Source organism: Homalodisca vitripennis, chromosome 3 (genome assembly GCF_021130785.1).
Source record: "Homalodisca vitripennis isolate AUS2020 chromosome 3, UT_GWSS_2.1, whole genome shotgun sequence".
NCBI lineage: Eukaryota > Metazoa > Arthropoda > Insecta > Hemiptera > Cicadellidae > Homalodisca > Homalodisca vitripennis.
The window spans coordinates 163364485-163377186 of record NC_060209.1 but is presented as its reverse complement, the minus strand read 5'-3'; the positions used below and the strand labels follow the sequence as shown (position 1 = coordinate 163377186).

Here is a 12702-nt window from a genome sequence, read left to right as displayed (position 1 = left end):
TGATTTTCTCACTTCAAGCTCAATTTTTTTCAAAAATAAGTACTTTAAACTGGTCAAATACTCAGAACGTATTATAAGAACATTAAGTTTTCTACAAGTGAGGTGGAAGAGAGGGTGAGATTTTCACTCTTTTTTTTCTAATGAAAAAATAGGAATCAACATTACTCTCTTCATAGCTCCCTTAGTTTTGATGCTAGGAACTTTTATAAAAAATAAAAATAACAACGTTTTAAAGAACTTGATTGACTTTGAAATGGAGGACAGGTAGAACCTAAATCAAAATTTTTATGAAAATCTGTGTTATGTGGGATAAATATACGGAAAAATGGTAATTGACTGGACTAATAAAGGAAACTGTTTGCCTAACAGAACATTGCTTTTCCCTGAATACAAAGAAGCAGAAAAGACGTACCTTGTAGAATGGATTGCCATAGACCAAAGTGCTTATCAATAACTAAGTGATGACATTGTTTCAATTCAGATCAAACAGTTCTATTTCTCTACACTAAATTTCCCAAAAATGCTTAATGTTCAATTATCCTTACAATATTTATAATAGAGTCTCAATAATTGAGACTGTATTAGTTTTGTAACTTACTGTTCTAAACTAGGATGAATACATTGCATTTCTTCCTTGAAATAAAGAGGAAAGAAACTTTTTTTCATTATTTCAAATTGAATAAAAGATTTCTTCAAATACTGTTTCATTTCATACATTAAACTTAACCTATTAATTTTTAGACGAACATCTTGACTTAAAAAAACATCTTGTGTTACAAATCATACATATTTACAGAGTGAAATGTCTCTGGAGGTGTTAGTACGTCTAAATAATCAAAATTCAACTTTTGATATCATCTCAAGCTTTTATAGTGTTAATTCCACAAATTAAAACTCACCTTTACCTTATAAACAAGAATTTTGAAAAAATCTAATTTGTGGTATTTTATTAAAAAAATAAAATTAGCAATTTGAATATTTAATAAAAATTGTGATTGCTGTTATGGGAGAAAAGGTGTAAGTTGCCAATATCAGAACCCTTGCTTACTAGAAAAGCCAAAATATTGCACATACATTGACTTTTGTTTTATTTACAGAGCGAGTGCATGATAATGATAGGAAGGATAAGGAAAATGAATAAAAACAACTTATTTAAAAAAAATTCTAATGTCATGCTCTTTAATGCTGCTTTTCATGCAAATAAAACGAACACGATTTAGAGATGAGACATATTTACAGAAAACCATATTGTTGGTAAACTAGCTTAACTAAAATATAACTATAATTACAAAATATTTGGTATTTACCTTAAACATTTGAAGTGGTAATACAAGTATAAACAATAAATTCATAATACGACTAATTTTTATCTATATTATAAAAAAATACATTTTACAGATAATACCTTTAATTTATATTTATATATATCATTTAAAAAAATTATACATGCATTGTAAAATTATGTAAAATTACAATTGTAAAATCATGCCAAGGGGTATCCTCCACTGAAAAGTCCACACATAATGAAAAAGAGTATGACACAGTTTTCAGTAATACTTCAAATTTTGTAAACAGGTAAAACCATTATATTTAATTTTAATATTGATAATAAAAATCAAATGTTTCATCAATTTTAAAATTTAACCTGATTGCAATAAAATAAAAAGCCATCAATAATTTGGTGTATTATTATTAATATTAAGTAGAAAGCATATTTATAGAAATTAATAAGAAAACAGCAAAAACATAACTACTGTTCAATGCTCCAGAGTACCAGAAACACTTGGAGGATGTGTTCTCATACTGAAAAACAATCCATCCACAACGTAATGTTTTGGTAATCTTTTAATGTAGAATGTATGTTTTAATAATATTATAATACAGAAGGTTTAAAAAAATAAAAATTATAATAAAAACTGGAATCACACTAAACTCCAACACTTGTCAGGTTTTAAATATGAAATGAGAAACTTTAAAAATTATGTTTTATTTATTATATTACATTAGTACAAGTTGGAAAGCTCAAAATACAGTTTTACACATTTTAGACCAGCAATTAATAACAAAAATAATTTATAACTCAACTTAGAAATAGAACTAAAAGTAGATAACCTACCTGCTTGCATTAAGTGTGGATGTGACTTATTGCAAACAAACAGCGTTACTTTACTATCTTTCAAGAAGTTCTAAAATGTTTTACTGAGCAATGAAACTTGCTAAACAATACTATTACCGTAACAATCAATTCCAAAGTATATTTTACAGCAAAAGAAACTATCAGTTTGCATCAAGTGTGGATGTGACTTTTTGCAAACAAAATATTTCTTTGTACTCGTACAAAAAATTAAACAAATAGTAGATTGAACAATATTGAAATCTAATGAGCTGTCATTACAACACATTTATGAATTTAACAAAACTAAACACATATACAGAAATATCAATGATCTTAAATACTAAGAATTCACATTTTCTATCAATAATTAGAATGATAAACATTCTGTAAATATGAACCTGTGATAAACACAAGTTAGACTAGGTCGATTAACATTTGAGTATCTTTATAATTAATTTTAAAAAACTAATGGCAATAACAGAATAAAATAGGTACTTTAAACAATTTAACTAACTATAAAAAGGTAAGAAGCTTATCCAACTGCACATCGTCAAAAATGATAGAACTTAAACAAATTTACTCATTTTTTTTCATTCATTGCAACATGATGTTAGTCCACAATATATTGGTTGTTTTACAATAATTCACCCTTTGAAGTTGAAAATACGTATTTGGCGAATGTGGGAAAAAATCAGTTGCAATTTACAACATGCAAATAATAGTTAATATCACAGAATACAAACTACCAGTCATCTACTCATTCTAAATTTAAACACTTGATGACAACAAAAATAAATCCTATAACTTGGATATAACTCACTTTGAAAAAAATTGCAGTCTTTCTAATGAGCCTAAATCTCTTTTGTCATTCATTAAAAGTAGTAAAAAATTAAATTCACTCTATAGCAATAAAAGTATATGAAACAGAACTCTTCAAAACACAATTCAACAATTAATATTTGAAATAGATCATCTAAAATAAAATTACCAGTCAAAACTAACAATATGATTGACCCTCTTTCCAATGACGAATTAGTAATATATTTTACTTGCTGTTTTATTTATCAACATAAAACAGTAACATAGACTTGCTATGTTGTTATTCCAATATTAAGTGTTCAGTTATATCAAATCTAATTTGATACAGACTAAACTCTAATCTGATTTCATAAAAAGTTGTCAAGGATATATTTACGTATTAGTTCAAGACCTTGCCGATTCAGGTGTATCAAGTCCGGTCTTCTTGCTGGGCCCGAGAAAAATCTGCAAATTAGAACACATTAGTATGCAAGGTCATTGTATCAGTTATTTCATACGATTTCATTTTGCAGATCGAGTCTTTTCTGCTGCAGATAATTGCAGGGTAATCAAGCTGATTCAATCACACATTTTTACTGGATTGACTCTTTTATAAATGTTACTACAAGAATACGTATTCAGCAACTAATAATTATAATACAAGGTAGGAGTATGCCACACCATGTGTCGCGTAACAGTCTTTACTGTTCAGTTATTATCATAACTTTTTTATTTCACAATGCAACTTCATAAAACTTAATATTAATGTTCAAAATGAATTGGTTTCCAACATTTAAATTATCTGTTGTTTCCACCCTAAAAATGCTTAAAATATATTTTTTTTAAATTTACATAAAAATTAAGAAATAATATATATTATATATAAACTTATAATAATAACACACATATATATATATATATATATATATATATATAAATTTACAAACTAGAGTCCCATGAAGTATGTTTATTTCCAAGCATTAAAAAATATAACTGTCTGAAAAATACCTATTTTGGTAGTGGTATTTGTAGCACATATCTTTTCAAGAGACAATAAATATTTTTTATAATTTCGAAAAATAACTCAAATATTCCTTCCGGCTAAGTCTGAAGAATGGTAGATTTAACATGTGTACGTCATCTCTATATGTCAAACTGCATTATGCATTATTAGTTTAGATGTTTAATTTGCACAAAACTGATCGGACAATCACTCTCAATATTAACATGATCGTAACATTTTAACACATTTAGAAACTCCATAATCTTAAAACCTTACAAGACAAAATTGCTATGACCATATAACTTTCTTTGTAAAAATGTGATCTTGATTTAAAATTCATCTGAAATTATGATGTTTGTAATCAAATTCACTTAGAATGGTTCAATTATTGTATACTTCTATTTAAATAAACATCATCTTGAAACCTTAACAGTTATCAAAACATAAGCAAGACTAAATAAGTAAAAATAAATGTTGCACAAAGGCGAATGATTACCATCTTGAAACGTTTTACTGGTTAAGACTGGCTAACGAACTCATCAAACCTATACAGTATACAAATATTGCCTCTATACAAAGTATAGTCAGCATCTATTAAGAAACTATGGCAGTTACCGTGTTCACAGTTATTCTCATAATGTTGTACGAGGTCCAATCAAAAAGTATCCGACCTCGTCGTGTATCACAGCTTCTGCTGCCAATAATGAGATAAGATTTGTTGCGACAATAGTTCCTACTATGATAAGGAAAGGTACAAAGTCTTATCTTGATCCCCCGACTGGTTCGCTGGAGACGGGTCAGTATGTACTGATAAGTCAAGTGCGCGTATCGGTTTTCTCTAACTGTGAAGATGACGGAAAAAGTGGAACAACGTTATTGCATTAAATTTTGCGTGAAACTCGGAGAAAAACAAAGTGAGACCATTCGGAAAATTCAGCTAGCATTCGAAAATGAGGCAATGAGTGTTACGCCGATTAAAGAGTGGTATAACTGTTTCAAAAGTGGTCGAACCTCAGCAGAAAGTGACGCGCGTTCAGGCCGAAAAAAAAACAAGTCGAACTCCGGAAATTATCGAGAAAGCAAAAGTTTTGATCTGTGAAAATCGTCGAATGACTGTGGAGGAAGTAAGTACTGAGTTAGGTGTCAGTTTCGGATCAGCTGAAGCAATTTTAACGGATGACTTGGGATTGCGCCGGGTAGCCGCAAAATTTGTGCCAAAATTGCTGACAGACAAGCAGAAGCAACGGCGATTGGATGTTGCCGAGGACATGCTGCAATGTTGTGCGGATGATGCGGACTTTTTGACATCGATAATAACTGGAGACGAAAGTTGGGTCTATGGATATGACTCTGAGACCAAATTTCAGTCATCACAATGGCAGTCTCCCCAGGATCCTCGGCCAAAAAAAGCAAGGCAAGTTCGAAGCAATGTCAAAGTGATGCTTACTGTTTTTTTCGACCACCGTGGAGTTGTGCACCATGAATATGCCCCTGAGGGTCAAACTGTGAATGCACAGTACTATTTAAGTGTCCAACGTCGTCTCCGAGATGCGATTCGCTGCAAAAGACCTGACTTGTGGGCGTCTCAAAATTGGCGGCTACACCACGACAATGCGCCAGCTCATTCAAACTTTTTTGGCGAAACACGGCACTCCGCAAGTTCCTCAGCCTCCGTACTCTCCAGATATGGCTCCATGCGATTTTTGGCTCTTCCCCCACCTCAAAAAACCATTGAAAGGCACCAGATTTGAAAGTCGAGAAGCAATTATGAAAAAAACTACGGCTGATCTCATGGCGATGCCGAAAAGTGATTTTCAAGACTGCTTCCAGAAGTGGAAACGTCGCTGGAATCGTTGTGTTGCTTCTCAGGGTGCTATTTTGAAGAAAATTAACGCCAGCTTTTTTCAGGTAACTTCAGTTTTACGTTGCACCAAAAGGTAGGATACTTTTTGATTGGACCTCGTATACTACTTAAAACTTTGTACACCCGCTATCTCAAAATCTTACGAGATATAAAAAGCCATGCAATAACAAAAATTATTCTAAATGACTTGAACATTTTTTTTGTTCTATACTGCATAACTGATATACTGACCACATACATAAGTACACACGCACATGTGCATACATACACACACACATTTTTGGATTTTGGGGGGTCATGAACGGAGATTATGCAAACAAATTTTCTCGAAATTTAGTGATGAGGGGATTGTAATAGCTCTATGACATCCACTTAAAATGTTGGTTCTCAAAGGGTTAACATAAAACTTTAGAAATCACTATATAATTCTGAAAGCTTAAAACTTTGAGTACCACAGTTTGCCTGCTGTGTTGCAACATACATTACATACATAATCTTTTCCCCCCCCCCCGGAAACATGTTCAAAAATAACTCGATCTGCAACAGGTTGAAATGCAGTTTAGATAGCCTAATTTATTCATATACAATATGGTCATCTCATATCTGTTGTAAATTAACATCTAGAACTGGGTTCTTTAAGGTCAGATTCAATAAGTTATTTAACAAAATGTTCAGTTTCAAGTTGGTTTCGGCAAATAAAAATCAACATTTTCTTTATTTTTTTAATTTTACAATTGGAACTGTTGGCTTCTCTATGTATTGGTTATATTGTTTAGAGAATTTTCAAGAATTCTTAAAGTTTTCCACTTTTTATAAGTAAAACGTTTTCCTTGTTTTCTAGTTTCTCTGATCAGTGTACAAATCTAAATGTTAAGTTATACAAAACAAAAATAGTTTTGCACATCAATACAAAAATACTTACAGTTCAAACAGATGCATGCGGCATTTCTGGTATGGGAGAGAGCTCATGTATAGCGGGCTAACATCGGCTATCCTTACATTGTCTCCTGGAAGCAAACAGAAGCGATATAACTACAGAACATAGTACTAACATGAAGTAAACAGTGCTAAATAGCCACATACAAGTACACCACGATTATAAGGAATGCGGTTATTCGAAGCACAGAGATTAACTTGATTACATTCCAAGGCTATAAATAGCAGACTCTACCCTAGCCATCTGGGGTATCATACATACTTGTGTATGATGCCGCTGCTCAGTTTTTAACATCAATACTAACTGTAGGCAAGTTTTTAATGGTGGTCAGCCTTATCTGAAATGTAGATTATCTGAAATTGGCTTGGCCCTACCAATTTTGGATAATTGCATCCCTGCTGTATACAGAATTGCAAGCAGAGCAGTGGGTGAAAGTAAATATTTATAAATCATTTTATTTATATTCAATACAGCAAACTACTTCACCCTCATTACGTACAAAAACCTCTCAATATTCTTCAACATTTTTGGAGGTTTTTTTTAAAATACATGACACAGTTTTACTTGTATACCTATCCTAAAATAGCAAAGAAGGACAAACTTTAAATTAGTCATCATTGATAATACAGTGATAAAACTGAAAATTTACATTCCAGAAATATACAGTGTATCACTTATAGAAATATTCAAAGAGATTTTATCACTATGCCACCATTAGGCTAAATTGTTTAAAATATATTTTAATTGTAAATGTTTATGTGTTCTACGTAAAAAAGTAATGCAATAATAATGTCTTACCATTCTCCAGGCCACGGATGTAGCTGTTGTATTTCTCTAAGAGAGCAAAGTGGCGAGAGCTGTGTCTTTTCTCCAGTTTAGGTATCGGAGGCAAAGTCAACAGAACAATGTTTGATACGGTCTCCTGTAGTGTTTCGATGAGTGCGGACAGTTCCTTGCACATGATCGATACATCTAAGTTCTGAAATCATAGTTTACATATTATGCTTCAATATATCTGTAAACATGAGAGGATAAAATAGACCACAGAATATAAAAACGTAAAACAAATTTAAAACCTAAGCCTAAAACCTTGCAAACAGCTAATATGGCATAAATACTTGAAAGTAGTTGCATTTACTGTTAAGCAATTAACTGGAAGATAATATTAATTCCAGTCATTACAATATAATGTTTTATTTATTTAAATTACTACCGATATAGCATTAATTTGTTTACTTGATCTATGTAACAAATACACTTTCAGAATATTTCAGATAAATGATCCTCATGAATCTAAACTAAATCAAACACTAGTGGTGTACATAATTTTAAGAACAAAAAATTATGGAATTCGGCCATACATAAATACCACAAGAGTAATAATGATTTATTTATTAGCCTTAATAACCATAACATTTCTCAACAATAAAATTAAACTGATGTAAACATGACTGGTAACATTGCACTATGTGTACTTTATTTTTCAACACAATTATTGACAAGAGTTCAACAAGATTTTTGCAATATTACGTTTTTGGGAGGTTATTAATTATGGAACAATGATTATTAGCTAATTTAATGCCACAAAAAGTAGATAAGAATTTTTGTTTTAATCAGTCAGCAGTTGACTATAAGCTTACTCGATTCAGCCGATTTTATAAGATTTGAAGAATTAATTTGTAAATTGTTTAAATACTGTATTACAAAGAAAATATGTACCATAGTATAATTTTAAACAGAACATTTCATACAGTTCACGATCTTAAATATTACTAACCTTAAAGTTATAAATTTTTTACTTATAACATTAAAATATGTTAATGTTACATATTACTCCTGTTTACTTATTATATGTTATTGTTACAAAAAAATTGGGAAAAAATTGGGAAATAATACTAAAAAATATTAAATAAAAAATTATTTGGAGAAATAACAAACACTATTGTAAAGCAACCAAATAGACTAAAATGTCCTGAAAAATTGACTAATTTATCTGTATCCATATTAGTTCCATTTATATTTTAGTACACAAATGCATTTTTGCTTAAATTAATTCAAATATTCAGTCCTAGAGGGGCTAGGTTAATTGCTTCCTCAATGGGTTGTTAGAAAAATTGAAGGTTCATAATCACAGATATTTATTCGGATGTTCCAGATATAGAAACAAAACTAGTGTATGAATTTGTAACTGAGAAACTTGGATACTATAAATTTTGTATCTGAAGGGCGTATCCAAACTCTTGACTGATGAACTCAAAACAAAAGGGATGAGGCCAACTCTAAAGCTTCTTATTCGGGATCATGAACAAGGTGACAAATTTCTTATTTACAATCACTGGCAATGAAACATGAGGGTTTTTATATCAATACTGAACAAAAAAAGCAAATCAACAGACCAGGGTCACTTCTGATTGCTGCAGAAACTACTGCAATCGGTTATGTGCATAGGTGGCAGAATTTTATTCTATAGGTATTGAATAACATACTTAGATGTAAATGTTAACTGTGTAAAAATAGTTTAAGATTTGTTCTTTGAAATGTACACAATAAAAAACTATCAAAGTGATGTATTATTTTCTAAACAACAATTTCTGAGAACAACCCTTGTAATTTATGTGTATTTTTTCTGATATTCAAGGTTTACTACTTTTATTAGTAAAATGTAAAACTCTTACTATACGCAATGCTATATCTGTCTCCGGAAAAAAAGGTAAAGCCTTTTTATCACTAACAATCTTGAATGAGGAAACATTGGATTTCATTGTTTGTGCAACAATTACTGTTATAAAGTATAATATTGCATTTAATTAACTCCCCATATATTTTGTGGAAAACTCCATGAATAAGAAGGAGGTCAAATATGGAGTTTGTGGAGATTCATATCAAAGATGTTTTAAAGGTTATAACCATAGTTATTTGGAAACTTTACTTGTGTTTATCAAGTGTCATGGGAAGGTACTAATACGTATGAGCATGGTGGACATACTGTGAACGAGAAATGGTTAATTTACTGCTTTGGCTAAAATGTTTGAAACTGTATCATTTTTAGTTCTTTAATCAAGCGTCTTCTAAAAAAAATAATAAAAATCTTACCCTCAAAAAGTCATTTGTTCCAATCATAAGTATGATTTTGTCGGAAATTGGGTAAAATCTTTCTTTCACTCTCTTGTGTAGATCAGTTATGGTCTGACCACTGACACAGATTCCTATCCGCCCAGGTGCTAAAACAAAACAAAAATCATTAGTTTTAAGTGACTATTATAGAGTACATAATCTAAACATTACATGTATACACAAGATAATTTATAGTGATAACTTTTTACTATGACTTTAAGCACTAACACTTTATTCAGCTGTGTGAGTATAATATAGCTGATTACATTAAACTAAATTTTTCTATCACTTGATCTCTACATGGATCTTAACCCTTTAGTATAGTGATATGTTTAAAGTTATGAAAATTATATATATGCAGTGTTCACATAAAGATGTCACAAACATCTGAGGTGATACTGCATCATTTAAACAAAAAATCTTTATATATATATTTCTTGTGTTCGTGTGTATGTGACTGAACTCTTCCTAAACGACTGGACCGATTTTGATGAAATTTTGTGTGTGTTTTCAATGGAGTTCAAGAATGTTTAGATTCACAATTTGGTCCACTGTAAAATGTTTTTTTTAATTAAGATTTCATTTGTAAGTAGTTGTTGATTTTGGAGTGTTTTACATTGGATCCGGCAGACTGCACTACGACACATAATACAAAGTGAACTGATACTTAACAGCTATTAACAATTCCAGCTGAAGTTAATCGAAGAGGCAGAAACATCTGTTTACATTTAAAATTTAGAAAAGTATTATTGTAAAATTCTTGATCAGTAGTGTAATGCCGATTGCATAGAAGAAGTTATTGCCTAATTTTAAATTTAGATTGCACCAATGATCGATAAACTATCTAATACAATAAAAATACTATTAAACGCTGTTATAAAAAACCACCTAATTATACAAAGCCGTGAGTGCGCACATAAGGTAATCTGATTTGGTTAGATCGAAGGTAAATGAAGAGAACCGAAAAGAAGACTCTTTATGATCGGAATTGGATTTTGTTGATACGTTTTCTTGATCGGAGCACAAGGCAAACTCCACAATAATACTGGATATATCTTAGACAGAAAATTAATTTTAACAGACCGAATTTCATCCTTTATAACCTAATTAGTTTATCGAGATTCATCCATATAAATTAACTGTACTGAATAACTTATCAACACCTAGCAAAAACCACGAAAGATAGAGGCAGGAAATATGGTACATACTTCATAATGCGCCCAAGAGGCTTACAAAGGAACGACTATAAATCTCAGGAATGTTTAGAATGTGATAGAAAAAGAGTATGTGAATATAGTGTACTGTTTTTCAACAGGAAATTGTGTGCGAAGCCGCGGGATACTGCTAGTATCATATAAACGTAGGTTGAGAAATGTCTGGTTTAGTCGCTAGATGCCATTTTTTTATTTTTTATAAAAGAAGTATAATCTCTAAAACTAGTTCCAGCTAAAGAAACCAAATTTGGCACAGAGGTTTGAATAGATAAGAGAAACATAAAAAAAATAGTTGTGTTATTTCCTTTAATATTAACTGATGCCTATCAGAAGACAAAATGTTTGCTGCTTCTGGTTTGTGCAAGTGTACCTTTTAAGTGGTTGTGCTCGCTTATGCCTTGACAGATTCTGTTGAAACTAGTACCGTTGGAATTGCAATAAAACTCTTCAAATAGTTGGTGTCTAGTAAATTTTTTAAAACTAAAATGGTTTTTTCTTATTTGACTTTTAAAATTTTCAACAGTCACCATTTTGTTAATATTAAAGAAAATAATACAATTATTTTTTTTTTTTCTCTTACCTACCAAATCTGTGTGCCAAATTTGGTTTCTTTAGCTTTGCTAGTTTTAGAGATAATAATTTGTTAATAAAAATAGTGGCTAAACGAAGTGGAATTTGAAAAAAAGTTATTCTTGACTTTTAGCTTAGAATCACATAACATCTCAAAATGCATAGACAGCCCGACCTGTTTGTTACATCCTGTATGTATATATATATATATAGTGAAATCCATTTTTGTCAGGTGCATGCATATTTTCTAAAAATAAGTTTAATAAAAAAAAAATCATAAAGTGGATTCTAATTCACTATCAATTCATTAATTAATTATAATGTTTCTGTTAAAAAATAGGTACATCAGATGTTGGTTTATAATAAATATATTTTATTAATAATAATTAAATGAAAAGGGTACAAATAACTCAAAGAGGGCCTGCCACTGAAGGGAATATTAACTTCCAGTTCAAGGGTTAACCAGTGGCTTTGGGAACACTATGTTCATACTAGAATAAATAATACCTTTTATATTTATTGCCAAAATTGTGGTAAAAACACTGTTTTGCTGTAAATATTATCTAATTGCTCTTATCACAAATTATTTTAGCTTAATTTCTAGATATGTATGAACAAATGTAAACGCACAATTTGGCATGGATACCCTCCGAAGTCCTAACAACTGCTGACCGAATCTGCAGAACTGGCTGTCTCCCACCAGTTGATATCCTACTAGTGCTGGTTTCGTAGGAACTGTTGTGTGAGGACGGAGAGGAGCTGGAGAAACTTCCATTCTGAGGAACATACAGATTTGGTAACTACAAGCAATCTTAACTACTACAAATTTTTAGTTTAAGATTTAATTTAGCAACTATACAATCTTTACTTAAGTTCAAATATATTCTTTCAGTGAACTATTTAAAATAGTAAATAAACTGAATTCAATCTAAGGACTCTTTCCAGTGTTTAACTAATGTTTACAAATTATGTATAAAAATATACTGCTGTATATAACGTGTCATTGTTCAGGAACAAGGACTTAAAATGTGCTGTTAAAATCCAGTCAAAGTCTTAGATTTAAAACCCAAATATAACAAATATAAT

At 30.7% G+C, this 12702-nt stretch overlaps 1 protein-coding gene across 1 annotated transcript; it reads right to left on the bottom strand.

Annotated features, from left to right (window-relative positions):
• Positions 1-1968: 1968 nt before the first annotated feature.
• LOC124358435 lies at positions 1969-12391 on the bottom strand. The gene is made up of 5 exons (XM_046810731.1): positions 12247-12391; positions 9812-9939; positions 7517-7697; positions 6704-6788; positions 1969-3379 (listed from the first exon to the last, which is right to left on the bottom strand). Exons 1-5 carry the CDS (start codon positions 12389-12391, stop codon positions 3283-3285), a joined length of 636 nt encoding a protein of 211 aa, XP_046666687.1. The 3' UTR covers positions 1969-3282.
• Positions 12392-12702: the final 311 nt, after the last annotated feature.